The 19375-nt window shown below is 40.4% G+C and overlaps 2 protein-coding genes across 3 annotated transcripts in view; one reads left to right on the top strand and one right to left on the bottom strand.

Annotated features, from left to right (window-relative positions):
- Positions 1 to 1205: 1205 nt before the first annotated feature.
- VPS29 (VPS29 retromer complex component) lies at positions 1206 to 9887 on the bottom strand. The gene is made up of 4 exons (XM_058691267.1): positions 9773 to 9887; positions 5010 to 5201; positions 1927 to 2162; positions 1206 to 1692 (listed from the first exon to the last, which is right to left on the bottom strand). The coding sequence occupies exons 1-4, from the start codon at positions 9773 to 9775 to the stop codon at positions 1575 to 1577; spliced, it is 549 nt and encodes a 182-aa protein (XP_058547250.1). The 5' UTR covers positions 9776 to 9887; the 3' UTR covers positions 1206 to 1574.
- A 101-nt stretch (positions 9888 to 9988) lies between these two features.
- The window catches only part of RAD9B (RAD9 checkpoint clamp component B), a 31089-nt gene continuing 21702 nt past the window's right edge, over positions 9989 to 19375 (top strand). The window contains exons 1-4 of one of the 2 annotated variants that reach the window (XM_058691254.1): positions 9989 to 10101; positions 11951 to 12021; positions 12817 to 12969; positions 13176 to 13290. In XM_058691254.1, coding sequence (XP_058547237.1) covers positions 10065 to 10101; positions 11951 to 12021; positions 12817 to 12969; positions 13176 to 13290 — 376 coding nt within the window. In that variant the 5' untranslated portion in view covers positions 9989 to 10064. The remainder of the gene's footprint in view (positions 10102 to 11950; positions 12022 to 12816; positions 12970 to 13175; positions 13291 to 19375) is intronic. The other variant, XM_058691255.1, reaches the window with a different exon arrangement.

The following is a 19375-nucleotide window of genomic DNA, read 5'->3' as shown; positions in this document are numbered from 1 at the left end:
ACATTACTGTTTAAAAAAATACATATACACACATACACATAAACACACACAGTTAAAACTTGAAAAATAGGAATAGGGCAATTTAAAGCAACAGTTTGAGGAATTATTGCTGATTTAATATGTCAATATAGTATATTCTTTGGAAAATCAAATCTGAGCCCAACATTATGACCCAGAATGTTGTAAGAAATGAGAACACCCTGAAAGGTCACTCCATCTACCTCATCACTTTAATGCCTAGGTGCATTTAATTTCCTTTTATTTTTTATTTAAAATAATTTTTAACTTTATTTAAAAAAATTTTTTTTTTTAATTTTTTTTTTCAACGTTTTTTATTTATTTTTGGGACAGAGAGAGACAGAGCATGAACGGGGGAGGGGCAGAGAGAGAGGGAGACACAGAATTGGAAACAGGCTCCAGGCTCCGAGCCATCAGCCCAGAGCCTGATGCGGGGCTCGAACTCACGGACCGCGAGATCGTGACCCGGCCGAAGTCGGACACTTAACCGACTGCGCCACCCAGGCGCCCCTTTATTTATTATTTTTTAATGTTTTATTTATTTTTGACAGAGACAGAGCATGAGCAGGGGAGGGGCAGAGAGAGAGGGAGACATAGAATCCAAAGCAGGCTCCAGGCTCTGAGCGGTCAGCACAGAGCCCGATGCGGGGCTCGAACCCATGGACTGTGAGATCATGACCTGAGCTGAAGTCGGACGCTCAACTGACTGAGCCACCCAAGGCGCCCTAAGAATTTTTAACTTTAAAAAAAAATGTGTATTTATTTTTGAGAGAGAGAGAGAGCGGGGAAGGGGCAGAAAGAGAGAGACTGAGGAAGTGAAGTGGGTTCCACACGGACAGCAGAGAGCCCAATGCGGGGCTCAAACCCATGAACCACAAGATCATGATCTGAGCCAAAGTCGGATGCTTAACCGACTGAGCCACCCAGGAGCCTATTTTATTTCTTTTTTTTAAAGTTTATTTATTTTGAGAGAGAGAGAGCGCACGCACACAGGTGCAGGGGAGAGGTGGGCGGGGGGGGGGGGGGGCGGGGGGGGGGGGCAGGAATCCCAAACAGGCTCTGCCTTGTCAGCACAGATCTCACAAACTGTGAGATCATGACCCAAGCCAAAATTAAGAGTTGGATGCTTGACCAGCCAGTTACCCCTTTTATGATTTTAAAAAATTAAAACAAGTTTACCAAGAAAGTATAAATGAAAGGTTAATTGTTTATTAGTGAAGAGAAAAATGTATACAAGAAAGTCTAGATTCTTTTTCCTCATGCACTACTTTTGTAATAAAGTTCCAAATATCAACTTTGAAGATATTTACAAGGATAAATTTTTCTTAACACGTGACCATTTACTGGGTGGTGGACATTTTTTCATATAAATCATATACGGGAACGGAATATATTCTTAACAGTTTATAAGAAGCTTGGAACACTGTATTAACAGAAGATATTATATTTTACTGCAAAATATTATAAAAGTGATACAATTCTGTGGCTCATAAATGTTTAATTACTTGATTTGAACAGGGAATGAAAAAAAAAAACCAGCAAGATAGGCCTGGCTTTTAAGATTTTTTGTATTCAATTCGTTCTACTTTCACATCATCTCCAATTAGCTGATACACATAAGTGACAACTGTAGAAGCCTGGATATCCATCAACACAAATGAAGGAATAATGTTTCTGAAAGAAAATATAAATAATGTCAGTGTTTTGTACTAAAAAGCACCGCACTAAAAATTTCAATTTACAATGACAATTTGGATTCAAGGAGAATTCGAGTTGTTACGTATTAAAAAGAATAATCACCCAAAGAAGAATGCCACAAAGGCTATCACTGAAATGGCTGCATTTCTCCTTTATGAAACACGACACATGCAATTATTAACTTTAAAAAATCCCCAAATTCCTACTCACGTTTCCAAGGCATTATATGCTCCAGTGGCAGAACCTGGATTAATGTAAAATTTATTTTCATGCTCAAATGCTTCAAATTTGTGTGTGTGTCCCGAGATAAGAATGTCCACATCAAACTGCCTCTGCAACAGGGCTAAGCTGGCCATGTCTCCCCAAGGAATAACTTGATGCCCATGGATCAAACCAATTTTGAACTGCCCAACAGTCACAACTTTCTGTTCTGGATAATTCAGATTCTAAGATAAGAAACAGACATGAAAACATATATATATTTCAGAGATACTTATGTTTAAAAAACAACCTGCTTAAACATTGAATCCCATATGGATGTTTGGATACAGTGCTCCACAACCAATACATTTATTAAATATATACGTATTTAAAAAAATTTTTTTAATGTTTATTTTTGAGAGAGAAAGAGAGTGTGAGAAGGGGACGGTCAGAGAGAAAGGGAGACACAGAATCCAAAGCAGGCTCCAGGCTCTGAGCTGTCAGCACAGAGCCCAATATGGGGCTTGAACTCACGGACCACTAGATCATGACCTGAGCCAAAGTCAGACACCCAACCAACTGACCACCCAGGCACCCCTATTAAATATATATTTTTAAATGTTTATTTCTGAGAGAGAGAGCACAACCAGGGGAGGGACAGAGAGGAAGACACAGAATCCGAAGCAGGCTCCAGACTCTGAGCTGTCAGCACAGAGCCCTACGCAGGGCTCAAAGTCATGAGCTATGAGATCATAACCTGAGCCAAAGTTAGATGCTTAACCGACTGAGCCACCCAGGCACCCCCATTTGTTAAATACTTGATTTCTCCTCAGTCTCTAAGGCTACAACTATGCTCAAAACATAACTTACTCCAGGTAAACTGGAATTTACCATGCAATCCCTTTCTTGTGTTTTTTTTTTTTTTTTTGTAGAATATAGGTTCTTTGGGGCATGCTGTGGAAAATAATTACTCCCCCAAATTTGTGAGTTTCCTCTACCTAACAATTCTAGGCATACGACCTATAAGCTAGATGTGTTCATTATATCCCAGGCTTTAATAATTATATAGATGGTTTCAAGTAATAATGATAGTTAACACTTATTCAGTACTTAGTATGAAGCAGGCACTATCCCAAGGGCTTTATAAACATCAACCTATTTAATACTTACAAACAATCCCAAAAGGCAGCTTCTGTTATGACCCCCATTTTATGGATGAGGAAACTGAGGCACAGAGAGGTTAAAATAACTTGCTTAAGGTCACACCTTAGTAATAAGTGGTTGAGCCAAGATCTAAACCCTGGTAGTATGGCTCCAGGGTCTGTGAATTTAGCAATCAGAAGCAAAAAATTTTAATTCTTGCTACTGAAACTGTCTTTAGCATAACACAAGCAGAAACCCAAATATGTTTTTAACAAACCAAACCTATATTCTAATTATTGACAACAAGTCTGTGCCTTCCTTCTCATTTCCCTGTCTTTTGCTCTCAGGTGGAAAGTTACCCGAAATCTTTTTTTAATTTATTTTATTTTTTTAAGTTATTTATTTTGAGAGAGGAGGGAGAGAACGTGTGCAAAGGAGGGACGGAGGGAGACAGAATCCCAAACAGGCTCCTCACTGTCAGTGCAGAGCCTGATGCAGGGCTCAAACTCATGAACGACAAGATCATGACCTGAGCTGAAACCCAAGAGTCAGATGCTAAACTGACTGAACCACCCAGGTATCCCTGAACTTTTTTTTTTTAATCCACTAAAAAAAAGAAAAAGATACTATACTTACTCAGTTTGATATAAAGGAATCCCATTAAACAGCACCAATTAAGTTAATTTATGAAAAAGCTTATATTCCCAGAAATAAAAGGCAATTTTTTACACTAGAATCAGATTTATCATGCTAAATCAAACAGTGTTAGTATGAGTAGGGCCTTAAAAATCATCTATTCCAATCATTTACGTGAGAGGAAACTAAGAGGATGTAATTTGCCTAAAATCTCATTATTAACTAATGGGCAAAGCTGGAATCCCAGAACTTCTAACTTTTTTCCTTAAAGTCGGGTTTATTGAGGTATAATTCACATACAGTAAATTTACCCTTTTTAGTGTACAATTCAAGGGTTTTTGACAAATATAGTCATGTAAGCTCTGCCACAATCAAACCCAGAGCAGTTCTATCAAGTCCTCAAAACTTCCTCATGCCCCTTTATTGTCAACCCTGGAGTTAGGGAGCCACAGCAGGGTTTTCAGCATAGTGGTGATGTGATGTTACTTCGCCTAAAAAGGATCACACTGGTTGCTACTTAGAGAACAAATTGTGGAGGAAGGAAGGGTAGAATGAGAAAGCTGGAATATAAGAGTGATATGGTGGCTTGGAACAGGGTAGTAGAGGTGGTGGTGAGAAGTAATAAAAACTTTATAGGGCTCCTGGGTGTCTCAGTCAGTTAAGCATCTGACTTCATGATCTCACAGTTTGTGAATTCGAGCTCCTCCTCGGGTTCTGTGTTGACAGCTAGGAGCCTGGAGCCTGCTTCTCTCTCTCTCTGCCCCTCCTCTGCTCGCACTCTCTCTCAAAAATAATAAACATTAAAAAAATTAAAAAAAAACTTTATAAACTAAATGATATCACTACAAAAAATAGCAACACAATCACTTTTAGTCCATATCAATTTAGTCAGAACAAGTATTTAATATGCTTATTGAGTAATCTACTATCAGTGATTTGCAAAGAGTAAGAAACAAGTATGTGTAGGAAATTGGTATTTGGGGGGCACCTGCATGGCTTAGTTGGTTGAGCATCCAACGACTTGATTTCCGCTCAGGTCATGATCTTACTTACGGTAATGGGATCGAACCCAACATCAGGCTCGTTCAGAGTGTGGAGCCTCCTTGGGATTCTCTCCCCGCCGCTCCCCCCCCCCCCCCCCCCCCCCCGCCGCCTTGCTCAAAATAAATAAATAAGCTTAAAAAATTGCATTTGGGATGTTAACAACAACAAAAGACCTTCACAGTTGAAAAACTAAGGTGTAAAAAATAAAGCTTATATATGTAAGAATTAAGAAAAAGAAATAGTTGTGAATGGAAAGAGAAATACATCACCTCATCGAAGTCTCCTCTCACAATATGAACATCACCGGCCAGAGTCTTGAGATAGTCATAACTCTCTTTGGTGCAAAGGTTTCCAGTACAGAGAATGTGCTGAATCTTTCCTGGCACCAGCAGCTTTTTGAATTTAGCCGGCAAACTGTTGCACCGGTGTGGGATGTGCAGGTCTCCTAATACCAACACCAACTTTAAAGTGTCAAGGTGAGACAAGGTGTCATGTCAAACATGATGTCAAAACAAGATGTTCTCTGTTAACTCCCCTTTTAAATTAAATTAAGCAGAGATTCCAGAACCCATAAGAGCAGAAGTTATCCATACAGTTCTTAACATGACCATTTAAACAAACACGCATATGGTAACCTACTCTGTTCTAATCAACCTTATTTTGGTCATAAATAGGTGTGCATTCACAATACAGGTCATCATTCAATTTACCAAGAATAAAATTGGGCTTTCTAAAGCAATTCATTTAGAGACCTATAAATGACACTTAAAAAATTGCAAAATGAAAAATACACTACTGGGTCCTATGGGACTTGGCATTTTTGAGGTGTGATACGGTAATTCCTAGTTCTCCAGCTATAATGTAAAACCTAATATACTGATTCCAATGTTCCAGGAACTTTAATAAAGAGAATTGCTAAAAATGTAGTGATAGAGAAAAAAATTAATTCTGTAATTTATGTTTACTAGACTGTTTACTAAACTATATGGAGGAGCAGTAGCCAAAATTTATAATATTTTACCTAAAACAATTAGTTCTACAGTATATAGGAATAAAAACAGCCTATGCTTCAAAGAGTTTCGATAGGACAAACACGTGCTTTTGAATTATGATCTCTGTTATCTTCTTTCCTTATTAAAAATCCTGTCATATTTCTACTGTCTAGATTAAATTGCCTATGTACCCTCAGTTTGGTTCCCAAATTTAAAATAACATTTTCACAGTCTTTCATGTGCATTAGAGATTAAAACAAAACAAAACAAAAAAGAGATCAACTAAATAAGTCATGAATTTAGCAGGAGGTGGTTTAGAGTTGCAACATAGTCTCAGATGACAAAAATAAATTTTGCACTTAAGTATAAAAGAATAAATAAAAACCTCAATCCTGTAAAATTTTAATTTTGAAAATTCAAGATTTGAATATAAACATTATTTGATTCAGTTATTTAATGGAATATTGTCAAAAGGTCATTTTGAAGTAATATCTGCCCCCCAAAGGACAATAATCAATTTCTTATGTTGATTGGTATAAGCACCCTCATTCTGTAACAGGATGTTTTCCCACACAGACATTCCATCCATAAATGTACATGCCCTTTAACTGCTTTTAAAGAAGGCATGACTATTCCTTAATATTGAGAAAGAAAACATTAAATAAATACGATACAATCAGAAAATAGTTTTGCCACCATAGACTTTGTAAACTGAAATTAATCAAAAATGAAAATGTGTCAAACTAAAATTATTACTAAAACAAACTTGATTCATCTTGCAACAAATATCAACATGATTACAAAGGAAAGGAACTGTTATCAGGACACAGAGTAACTGAGGTAACACGAGGTTACACAATTAGCATACTTTAAAAGAAATTGTTAAATAAGTTTCTTCTTTTTAAAGTGTGGTTTCAGCTGGTTATTTGTTCAATGACTTAATTGTTTCAATCCAGATCTTAGTGGATAAAACATCTTACTGTAAAACTAAAGACCACTATGAAGTTTCCACCCTTACTGGTAATCAATGCAAAAGTACCTGGAGACAGAACAATCTTCATCTTTAGAGGGGGATCCCTTCAGATATGGATTGAAGTACATAGTTAATGTGGGAAGCTGGCATTTGAGAAAAAGGTAGAAAATAGATGTCTATATTAAAAAAAAAAACCCTCCAACTACTCGTAAAAGGGAATACGTCTATATATAGCAGGTTCAAAATCTTTGGGACTGATAATCAGCTGTTGAATCTGAATGTGCTAGAAAGAATATTAGTAAGACACGATACTTTATAATGACTGATGACCTAAATTCTATCACGTATTACGGATTATGCCTAAGTCTAAAGATATTAGCAGTCTAAAGCTATAACTATATGAATGACCAAACAAAAATTATCTCAAACTAGTAAAGATCCTTAGTAAGACTCTCATTTCATATAGGTGACTAAGTTATAGGGGAGATAGTGTCACATAACAAATGTCATACTCTGAGGAACGTCCTTGCCCAAATTCCACACTTTTGACAGTTCAGGTTAGGCAAAGTTTGTAGTCTTTTGAGACAGCAAAAGATCCTAGAAATGGCAGCTTTGTTAAATTTAAATAAAGAACCAACCCAATCAAAGCATAGGAATTTGGTTATTTCCTATTTGATAGATTGTAAAAGGGTGAAATCCCAGTAATCAGCCACCCGACCACCATTGTTAGTAGGAGCTAAGAGAAGAAACTTACTCTGTGCCCAGCCTTAGTGGAATGAAGAAGTTGATTGCAGACAGGGGAATGAAAAAAAAGGGTGAAACATGACCAATGTTAAAAGAAAGCAACGAAAAGAAACAAACCAAAAACAGAGCAACAAAAACTCATATCAAATGAATATGCAAACACTTGTTAATGATTTCTGAGTGTTATGAAAGAAAATGTTAAAAATTGGCTTTGCTCAAAACAATACCAAAAGAACCATTTGCTGTATTTTTAAACATGACACACACACGGACACACACACACACACACAAACACACTGTAAAAGAAATTTGCCTTGTCGATTTTTTCTACTTCTACTCTTCTCTACCATGATTCCAATCTCTTTTGTTTCCTGTTCTGTTTCAAATTTTGTAAAACAATTTGGAAAATTCACCAGTAACAATGTAAATGAAAGCTAACATTTTCTGGATGCGTAAGGACTAATTCCTCAAGTATACTGATTTTAATTCTCTTATGCTCAAAATTCTAGTAGTTGGAAAATTTATGCTGCAGCTAGATCATTATTTTGTATAGAAGATCTAACACAGCACTATGAATACATTATCAAGTGATGAAGCCACCAACGAAAGATGATACAAAACCAAACACATTCCTCCAGCTACAACTGGACCTTCTCCACACCTGAATTTGCTGCCCACAGACCCTGTATACCAGGTGTTGAATATTTCTAGTCTACTTTGCCAAATAAAACGTTTTTAATCATGAAAGAGTCCGCTAATGCTAAATTATGCCCAGTTCTATCTCACGTGACAAGTAATGTTCCAGTGTAACTCCCCTTAAAAAGTGTTCATTTCTCGGGGCGCCTGGGTGGCTCAGTCGGTTGGGCATCCGACTTCGGCTCAGGTCATGATCTCAGTCTGTGGGTTCGAGCCCCGCGTCGGGCTCTGTGCTGACAGCTCAGAGCCTGGAGCCTGTTTCCGATTCTGTGTCTCCCTCTTTCTCTGACCCTCCCCTGTTCATGCTCTCTCTCTCTGTCTCAAAAATAAATAAATGTTAAAAATTTTTTTTTTTTTTTTTTTTATAAAAAGTGTTCATTTCTCAAAAAACCCTTCAGGAACATGAGTATGGAATCATATGTCCTCTTCTCTCAGGAATAACTGCCTCAAAATTATTGTAAACCGATCACTCTAAACTGGAGTCTGCTTAGAAGCAAAAATCAAAAGACGGGGTTAAAAACCTTTCACATATACAAAGACGCACAGACCATAAATCTTTGGCTGTCACGTCTACAACCACCTCCAAGGCTATGCTTGTCACACAATCGTGGGAATCTTAAAACGTGCAATGGATGCCCATCAGAAATAGAAGTCCCTTTACAGTTACCCTCACCAACACAAACACCGAGATAATCAGAGCTCCTTCTGAACAGGTTAACTTTTCAGGGAGTGAAGGACACCTTTGAAAATCTGATCGTGGCTCGGAGTCCTCTCCAGCAGCAGCTCCCGAGTTTTTATATAAGACGGTCGCAGGGGCGGACACCTACTGGAGGCCAGCGGGTGGGGTTTGGCCTTGAAGCGGGCAGGGCAGTCCGATGAGTCTGACGAGGTAAAGCTCCACAAACTACCCCCCGCCGCCCCGGCACCCACACTGGCTCCTTACCCGGAAAAAATGTACATTCACAAATGTTTCCAATTTCAAGGAGCTCATAAACCATTAAGGAAACAACAGTTCCAGCCACTCTAAGAGCCACATCCAGTCCTTTGAGGACTGACTCACTACCAATTTTCAATGGCAGCTGCACTAAATTGCAGGGGCTAAGGGGATAGTTTGTATTCCCTTTTCTCGGACGGCAAACTAAAATGGATAGGGGATTCTGCTCGTTAGTTCCCATTTTGCATCCGAGAAGCCAGCTTTCCACGCAAGCGGCAGGCAACTGGTATACCCTCACCAGCGGGAGGTGCCTTTTAAGGGAAAGGAGTAGGGAAACGTCTGGAAACGGAGGGGACCATGCCCCTTTCTCAGGAGCTAGAGGACCAGGCCCAAAGGTCTTTCCCGGCTCGGGCGCGCGGGTCTCGTGACAGGACGAGTCGCTGAGGGGGGCCCTTTCCCCCCTCGGACGTCCTCTGGTCCCTGGGGCGGGGGTGCGAGCCGGCCGCACCCAGCGGTGGCTGCCCCTGATCCTCCCCTGCCCTCCCCCTGGGCCTTCTCCAGGCCCGGACCTGGGCTGCGCCCGCCACGCCCCCGAGATCGCCCATGCCCTCGCTCAGAGACTCCCAACGTCTCCCAACGATGCAGCACCGCGGCCGAGAGCTAGGCCTCGGCCGCCGCATCTGCACTCCTCACCATCCTGTCACAGGGCTGCGCTCAGTCACCACCGCCGCCGCCGCCTTCTTCCTCGGGCTCCGGGGCGACCCGCCCACCTCGCTCTCAACCAATGACAGAGGAGGTCGACGGGAGACGGCCTACGGAGGCCCGTACAGGCCCTTCCGCGACGTCAAACTTAGCTGCCCTTTGGGAAAGGGAGGGTGGCGGGAGGAGTAAGATCTCGAAGCTTCGGAGGGTGCGGCCGACATCCGGGCACCTGGTGCCGTCGAGCTGAGGCGCGCCTCGGGGCCCTGCTTGTAGGGCTGCGGCCATGCTGAAGTGCGGGATGAGCGGCAGTCAGGTGAAAGGTGGAGCGACCTTTTTTGCCTACCTTTGTAGAAAAAGGAAAACCAAAAAAAAAAAAAAAAAAAAAAAAAAAAAGTAAAAGAATAAGAAAAGAGAAAGCCGCAGATTCGGCCTCAGGGTCTTCTCCTTTGCTCTTATGCTCAATGACTGGCGACACAAGGCCTGGCCACCAACAGCCGCCGCCCACCCAAGCTTCTAGTAGCTTCTGAGGGAAGAAAGAGAGCCCATCTGCTTTTATTTATGCGTAGTATTTATTTTCTTGGGTGTCCATGAAATGAAGTTGCACATTGGAACAGAGATTGGGAGCACTGATAAGGACAGTGTTGGGTGGAGTTGGGAGAAAAAAATAATGTTTAGACCCTTGAAGTGTTTTAGTGCCACGAGAAAAGCATCAACCTGTTTTTTATTCCAAATGCTATTTTTTGACGTGTGACCTGGAACAAGCCACTGAATCACTTGGGGGGGAGAGGGGGCGCTGCTCAGTTTCTTCATCTATAAAATGAGAATAGTAACGTTTTCCTTATAGGCCTTGTAGGAATGAAACGGAGATGCATGTAAAGAGCTCAATAATAGATGGGAATGTATAGGAACTATTGCATGTTACAAATAGTACTTAAACAAGGATTTTCAGAAACTTCCTAAAGTTTCTATTTAGGAAAACAGTGGTTTCCTACATTTTGTAAGGTGTGAAGTGATCCTCGAAAGGCATCTTGTGTTGTGGCTGGCTTGCTCTGTGTTGAGGACAAATATGGAGTAGTAGTAATGAACAGGAAAGGGAAGCACAGGCCCTCAGCTGTTCCATGTTCTCAGAGTTCTAGGAAGTTCTCTTGCAGTATATAGCTCACTTCTCGATAAGCAATTATTTGTATGATTGTTTTTGCTTTTTCTCCTGGACTGTATGTACGGTGAGGGCAGAACCGTTCCTGTCCTGTTCACTGCTCTACTCCCATTGCCTTGGGTTGTACCCCAAACATAGTGGGTGCTCAAAACCTAGTCATTGGAGGAATGAAGGGTCTGCAACAGGCAGCTCTAGGAAAAAGTGTTGAATGTGAAGTGGTAAAAGGGAGAAATGCCTCTTCCCCCCCCCGCCCCCACCATTGGTCATCCCATCTCAGTTTGAGACTGGCACACCCAATTCACACACCCTTGATTCTTAATATTGTAACCTGATTTTATGTTCTGGAATTAATTTTTCTTTTTTCTATGTTCCATGGATTGCTGTGGCCATCCATTTTTATTGCAGCATAGTATTCCATATCCATTTGTCACATTTTGTACTTATTCATAATTCATAAGAATATGAACTGTGTCATAGCAGATTAGACCAATATGTCATTCATCCTGGCCTCTGTTACAGGGCATCTGAGTGTGTTTGGTGAGATCTGAGATCTGGCATTTTGCGTGCTACCTTCAAATTTCAGAGCTGCATCTTAAATGCCTCTGATTTCTTTCATGTGACTTGTTTTGACCTTGCCACCTGTGAAGTTATTGAATCCCTTCAACCTCTCCATGCTCTATTTTCACAGTTCTTTTTTTGGGCAGGGGTGGGGGGTGGTAAACCAAGTCTAAAAATACATTAGTATGGAAATTGGCTTGCTACAGTACAGAAAGGAAGAATGTTACTGCATTTTATCATTTTGCACACTCACTCTGTAAATTTATTGATCTCTTACTATGTGTCTAGCATTTTGTCAAGAGTATTCTGTATTTAAAGCAATTTGTAGCATTAGTCTATAAAAGACTGTTCTTTATGAATTTATCTTGAGTCCTGTGAATGCTGAAGTAGTCCTACAATTTGCTGTTATTGTTTGAGAGAAAAAATGTAAACCATACCTTTCTTTTGCTCCGTAGTATTTGGGAAAGCAATCCAAGCTCTATCACGAGTCAGTGACGAGCTGTGGTTAGACCCATCTGAAAAAGGTGTAAGTAAGAAAAGTGACCAATAGACCATCTATTAAGGCAAAAGAAGTTGTTTATAGATCCCAGTCCAGATTGAATGTTTACTATGAAATCCAGAAATTGTAATTATCCCTTTCATTGTTCATCTTTATTTTCCATATCTGAATACATTTAGAGCATATTAAACTTAAAAAGCATGCAGAGAACCACAAGAGATTTAAACCAGAAATTGCAAACTGGTGGTTGAGAAGCTAGATATTGCTTGCAGAAGTGTTTTGTGGGACTGCACTGTGTTTAAAAAAAAAAAAGAAATAATTTTCTAAACTTAAAAAATTGGGAGTCCACATAAAGATCGGAGTTTTCTGCTTCTCTTGAAAACTTAATATCTGACAGTTTGGGGCCAGCATTCCCAAGCGGAAATAGTTGGCTGGCGCTGATGGATGGTTTCTCCCTTTAGACAGGACAAGAGATTGCCGTTTTGCTGCAATCTTTTTACCCCCTTTTACGTTGCTTTCTGCCACTTTGAGCATTAAAGTTAAAAGGTGTTTACAACTTTACAGTTTCAACATGCAAGATATTAGAGTTAATACCTATACGTGTTCAATATAGATGTGTACCTGTGTGTGTAGGTATGCAAATTCAATGCATAGTGGATAATGCAACCTATTTAATGTCTATAATAATTCATATGTAAAATGTAGTCCATAGAATCCAGTTAACATCCTATATTTAATTGCAGTGTTACACATAATAGAATTTTTTGAATGAACCCTTTAAAGAACGTTGATTTTTTTCCTTGATAACTATTATTTTTCCAGCTTGCTTTAAGATCTGTGAATTCTTGTCGGTCAGCATACGGATGTGTTCTCTTCTCTCCTGTGTTTTTTCAACATTATCAATGGTCAACCTCAGTGAAAATGAATGATAATGATTCGACTTCATCAAACTTAAATTGCAAATTGGGAATGAAGGTAAATATAAGTGGCCCTGTTTTTCTCTCGTATTGCAGGAATATTTATTATATATGATATAACATCTACCTTGCATTTAATATATGGCTTAAAGGGCGTGGGGAACAAATCTATTCATTTATAAATATACATACTCTTGTTAGTTCTTTTAAACTAATCAAACAACCAAACACCAAACCATGTTCTATAACGTATTTGTGTTACAGTCAATTCTGCCCATCTTTAGATGCCTGAATTCCCTCGAAAGAAATGTAGAGAAGTGCAAAATATTCACCAGGTCTGATAAATGTAAAGTGGTTATTGAATTCCTCTGCAGACATGGTAGGTATAATTAAAGCTAAAGTATCATGTGTTTTTTGTTAATATTTTTCATGTTTAGAATATTGAAAGTGCATGTCAAGACTTCTCATTGCATTACTGCTTAGAATTTGTGTGGTTTTGTTGTAGGGCCATTGTAAATACTTGGAAAGTATTATCTTGTCTCTGTAGAAGTATTATGAAATGATTTGTATTCAGTTTTTCCTCTTTTGACTTATCAGTGGCACAAGCTTGGCCTGTATACAAACCAAAAATTTTTTTAAATGTCTTTTTGAATTCAAACAACTGGTGATTCTAAAATTAACTGGCTGCTTGATGATATTCTGTAAGAGTGCCTTGGTAACAGCGTTCTTTGGTAAGAACAGAAAAGAATCATGCCTACCTGTATTGAAAGTCCTCCAAGAGGCACATAGTATTATATCTGGGGCTGAAGGAAGCATGGTAACTGGCCCACAGTCACAAAATTAGTAAGTCACAGTAATAGGAGCCAAAACTTTTATACGTTCTCTCTGTTACACGAAGCTGTAAAACAGATTTTCTGCCTCCCAGCCTTGTGTGGTAGATATTCAAACGTACCCAGGGGACATTTACATGCTTTTAAGTATGTATAGCACGGTAGTTAAGAGCATGGACTCTGGAGGCCATAAGGTCTAGGGTGGAATCCTGCTCTGCCCTTTCTTTGCTGATACTTTGAGCAAATTATTTTCCATCTGTTTGCCTCATTTCCCCCCCAATGTAAAGTAGGGTCATGTTAGTACCAGCTTCCTTGGGTTTTAGGGAAGGATTTGATGAGTTAGAGGAAGTTATAGTTCTAAAGTGTTTAAAAGAACATTGGCCCATTCTCTGTTAGCTTGTTGTATTTATTATGATTGCTGCTATTTTATTTGACATTAGCATGTAGAATTGTATGCTTTAAAAAAGCTCATGCTGGGCGCTTGGGTGGCTCAGTCGGTTAAGCGTTCGACTTTGGCTCAGGTCATGATTTCACAGTTCATGGGTTTGAGCCCCACATCGGGCTCCGTGTGGACAGCTCAGAGCCTGAAACCTGTTTCAGATTCTGTGTCTCCCTCTCTCTCTGCCCCTACCCCACTCACACTCTGTCTCTGTCTCTATCAAAATAAATAAACATTAAAAAAAAAAAAAAAAGCTCATGCTTGTGATATTAGTCCACATCTTTTTTTGTAACGGAATGGTCTTCTGGAAGGTTATTGGAGTGTTACAGTTATCTTATATGTCTTACTTAAATTTCACCTCATATTTGTATTATAATCTTTAATTTTTCCCCTGCAAAATATCAATGATTTAACATGATTTCCCCCTTCTTTGAACTTTAGTTCATGTAATAGCAGAATCACGTAAAGAGCATGATTAAAAGCACAGCAGGCCTTGACATCACAGACTTGGGTATGGATTCTTCTGTTGTTGTTGTTGTTGTTGTTGTTGTTGTTCTTCTTCTTCTTCTTCTTCTTCTTCTTCTTCTTCTTCTTCTTCTTCCTCTTCTTCTTTGTTTTTAATTTTTTTTAACGTTTATTTATTTTTGAGACAGAGAGAGACAGGGCATGAACGGGGGAGGGTCAGAGAGAGGGAGACACAGAATCTGAAACAGGCTCCAGGCTCCGAGCCGTCAGCACAGAGCCCGACGCAGGGTTCTAACTCACGGACTGTGAGATCCTGACCTGAGCCGAAGTCGGACGCTTAACCGACTGAGCCACCCAGGCACCCCATCTTCTTTTTTTTTTTTTAAATGTTTATTTACTTTCGAGAGAGAGAGAGAGAGAGAGAGAGAGACAGAGCACATGTGGGGGAGGGGCAGAGAGAGAGGGAGACACAGAATCTGTGCTGTTAGCACAGAGCCTGACAGGGGGCTCGAACCCAGGAACCGTGAGATCATGACTTGAGTCAATGTCAGACACTTAATCGACGGACCCACCCAGGCGCCCCTTCTATGCTTCTTATTAGCTTTGTGAAAGTGCATAAGCTTTGTCAGCACAAATTGAACAAAGCTTTTAGAATCTCTGAAAGTAAGAGTTTATTCGAGCCCAAGTTAGGACAGCTGCCTGGGAAACACACTCTTCACGGGGGAGAAAGTGCTCTAGAGAATGAACAGTTCTTACAGCGTTATATACGTTTCTACATTTTGTAAAAGCTCGAAAGATGATAGATTAGCATATAGGCAGGAATCACCAGGAATGCAGGAGCAGGAGCATTGACAATGTGATTTTCATTAGGCTACTTGTTCTCAAAGCAGATGTACAACGTGTGCGTGGCAGGCCATTAATCAGCCTTTTGGTTTGAACAAAATTTATGAACAGTCATGCTAACTTAGAAATCTAACAGGGCTTCCTTTGTATATCTGGCCTTTGGAGAGTGTTTCTCTTATCAGCTCTCTGAACTTTCATTTTCTTTTCTGTAAAATGGGGATACTCTTACCCTTGCATTTGGAGGTTGTTGTGAATGTAAAGCGAGATCACTTGTGTGAAGCACATAGCGTGGTGTCTGACACAGAGGAAGTACTGGAGAGTCAATGACTGCTGTCATTACAATTACCCTCGACCCTTATTTCCAGCTAGATTTTAAACAACCAACTTTTCAGTTTCTTAAGAATCTCTCAAGCAGATTGATTAGATTACTGTCTAATACTTGTGATTGGTTGGTTTTTTTAAAGTTTATTCATTTATTTTGAGAGAGAGAAAGCACGAGCAAGGGAGGGGCAGAGAGAGAGAATCCCAAGCAGGCTCTGTACTAATAGCATGGATTCCAACGTAGGGCTCAAACTCATGAACCGTGAGATCATGACCTGGGCTGAAATCAAGGGTTGACACTTAACTGACTGAGCCACCCAGGCACTCCAATTGGTTGATTTCAGTAGCTTTTGTAGGAAAGCTATATGAGTTGGGATGCTTTAAGTTGCAAGTAACAGGAAAAAAAAAACCACAGAAAATCTAACTCAAACTAACTTTAACAATAAGGAGAAATATTGGCTCATGGAAATGAAAAGTTCAAAATTGGGTCACAGGTGTGGGTTTGGTTCAGGCTGCAGCAGCTGCTGCTTCTTTTCCTTCTCCTTTTATTTTATTTTTTGAGAGACAGAGCATGAGTGGGGGTGGTCAGAGAGAGAGAGGGAGACCGAGGATCCGAAGCAGGCTCTCCGCTGACAGCGGCAAGCCCTATGTGGGGTTTGAACTCACGACCCACGAGATTACGGCCTGAGCTGAAGTCAGACACTCAACTGACTGAGCCACCCAGGTGCCCCTCTCCTTTTTCTTTTTTTTTTTGTTAATTTTTAAAAATGTTTTTATTTATTTTTGAGACAGAGGGAGACAGAGCATGAGTAGGGGAGGGGCAGAGAGAGGGGGAGACACAGAATCCGAAGCAGGCTCCAGGCTCTGAGCCGTCAGCGCAGAGCCTGACACAAGGCTCGAACTCTTGGAGTGTGAGGTCACAACCTGAGCTGAAGTCAGACGCTCAACTGACTGAGCCACCCAGGTGCCCCTCCCTCTCCTTTTTCTTTTTAAAATTCACTCAGCTCTCCTTTCCTCCACGTGCCTTATCCGAAGGCTGGTTTCTCCGATAAACTTTCAATAATAAGGTGGCTTGCAGCAGCAGCTGAGGCTAGATGCTTCCTCTTTCACATCCAGTGGGGGCGAGAGCCTTACCTCATGTATCCATTAAACAAAAGCTCTTGCCTTTGCTCTGACTGGACCAACCTAAACTAATCTTCGTGGCCAGGAAATTCCCTCTTTAAGGATCATACCTGGTCCAAATTTAATTGTAGGGGGGGATAAAATTATACCAATTAATTTCTACCAATGAGGGCCCATCAGTCAATCCCACCCAAACCTCATGGCAGCTGCAAAATGGGGAAGGGACAGCTCAGGAAAGAAGGGGAACATAGGAGATAGATGCTGCTACTTAATTAGGTAAGTAGTTATACTTCCCCAAACTGTGTGTACCCAGAAAATAAAGCTTGCAACTTTATATTTATAATCTGGTAGAGAAACGTTCAAATTTAGTTGAGAAAAATCACCTGGGCAGGCAGGGATAGCCAATAAGCTGCTAGAAATACATATTTGGGATTTGGTAAGAAATTAAGGATAGTGATGTAAATCTGGCTCTCTTCACTGATAGAAAACACTTGAAAAAAAAAAACCGAGCTACTAAAAAGGACTGACTTCTCTAAGTCTAACCATGAAAAGTTTCTGTGACAGTGATTTCTTGAATTATTTAGCATCTGCAAATAGATAAAAAAGGATTTATACCACTGAGAAGCAAGATTTAGCTGAAATATTTATGTCATTAATAATTCCTCCAATTCTCCATACTTTTCTTTTGCACTGGCCCTAGAGTTTCTAAAAATGAGTCCATGAGTTCCTGAAGAACACACTCGGATATGAACCATCTGCTAATATGTTCTGTCCTGGCTCAAGGGGACAGGACTCCAGCAGAGGGGAGCTTCCATAAGAGGAGTGCACTGGGATACTGAATGAAAATAAGACTTTGAATCATACGCATACTTTAATGAAGTGATGTCAAGAAGGTTGGACTCCTTCAAGTTTTCAAGTTTTGGGCATTCTACAGATGTGCTAATGATTTTAAACTCAACGGTGAACTTACAGGGATTGAGGAATATTTGAATAACTTACAAGATTTTTGAAGTATCACTAGCCCCTAAAATTCTAAACTCTACAAATGTAACATCTCCAAACTAATGGTTCGTCCTTAGCTGTACCCCTTCAGGTTTGAAAGAGTTCTCTGGACCCATTGAGGGAAGTTTGAAATAGAGCTTATGAAGTGGCAGGTAGAATTCTTTCATAGCGCCAGGAATCCCATGGCAGGAGCAGATGGTATGAGACACCCACTACTCAGCGTGGTCCATCGACTGGCTCCTGGGCCCTAAATTGTTGTTACTGTTCTGTGAGAAGATAGCGAGCTTATGCCAGAATTTAGGCCAAATACATTACTAAGCATTTGCATTAATTCAGCTGTTGTTGTTGTTGTTGTTTATAGTACTATTTTATCAAAGAAGGCAGTCAGTTCCTCTTTTTTTTTTTTTTTTTTTAAGGTTTACTTATTGTGAGAGAGAGCACAAGTTGGGGAGGGGCAGAGAGAGGGAGAGAGAGAGAATCCCAAGCAGGCTTTGCACCGTCAGCCCAATGCAGGGCTCAGATTCACGAACCATGTGGTCATGACCTGAACCGAAATCCAGAGTCTGACGCTTAACCCACTGAGCCACCCAGGTGGCCGAGAAGTCAATTCTGATGAAAAATCCCTTGTCTCATTACAGTCCAGTGCTTTGTGCAGCATAAGATAAAGCCAATAAATGACCCAGGGGGGAAACAGGACTTCTAAATGTTTATGCCATTTGCATGCTACCAAGGGAGATCGTTATTGTTATTAAACTAGAAACTAGAAAAACCACAGCGAAGAGGTACATCAAGCCAAATTACTCGAACAAGGGACAGTGGATGTTCTTTGAGCCAGAGACTCGAAGGAGAGAAAGCTGAAGAGTAAAGGCTTTCTGGTTAGTGGCATCACATCTGGGTAAGTTTCCAGCAGGCAGAAATGGGAAGGCATTCTGTGATGAGGGAGCAGTGTGATCAAAGGCACAGGTTGAAAGTGTTTAGCACCTGTTCATAAGGTAAAAGGTGAAGGAAGCCGATGGCAAGAAAAGGAGCATCAGGAATGACAGATTAGACATTTCTCAGCCTGGACATCTTTGGCAATGCCAGTATTCGCTTGAGGGAAATATTTAGAGGTATGCTTGTGCTGTGTGTGCTGGGGCTGTTTGTGAACAGTACCTGCGAAACCGGTAACGGTAGTTGCCTCTGTGGAGGGTACAGGGCTGGCAGGAGTCAGGAGTGGAGGATGACTTACTTTTCACTGTCTCTCTGGTATCTTTTGAACTTTCTACCACCAGCATCTATCTATTACGTGTCCCTCCAAAAGTAACTCGAAAATATTTTTTAAAATAGGTAAGCTATGCCAACTTTTTAGATTTGTGTCTTCCCCAAATAGAAATCACAGCGATCCTTCACAATGCCATGCTCTTTGTAGTACATCTAAGATTTACGGACGAAAGCAAAGATGA

This window comes from Neofelis nebulosa, chromosome 11 (genome assembly GCF_028018385.1).
Source record: "Neofelis nebulosa isolate mNeoNeb1 chromosome 11, mNeoNeb1.pri, whole genome shotgun sequence".
Classification (NCBI taxonomy): Eukaryota; Metazoa; Chordata; class Mammalia; order Carnivora; family Felidae; genus Neofelis; species Neofelis nebulosa.
This window is presented reverse-complemented; position numbering and strand designations above follow the sequence as displayed.

Coding starts and splice junctions, on each gene's coding strand:
- VPS29 (XM_058691267.1), bottom strand. Junction 2,163..5,009: donor TGAGAGGAGACTTCGATGAG/GTGATGTATTTC, acceptor TTCTTATCTTAG/AATCTGAATTATCCAGAACA. Junction 1,693..1,926: donor GCATATAATGCCTTGGAAAC/GTGAGTAGGAAT, acceptor ATTTTCTTTCAG/AAACATTATTCCTTCATTTG.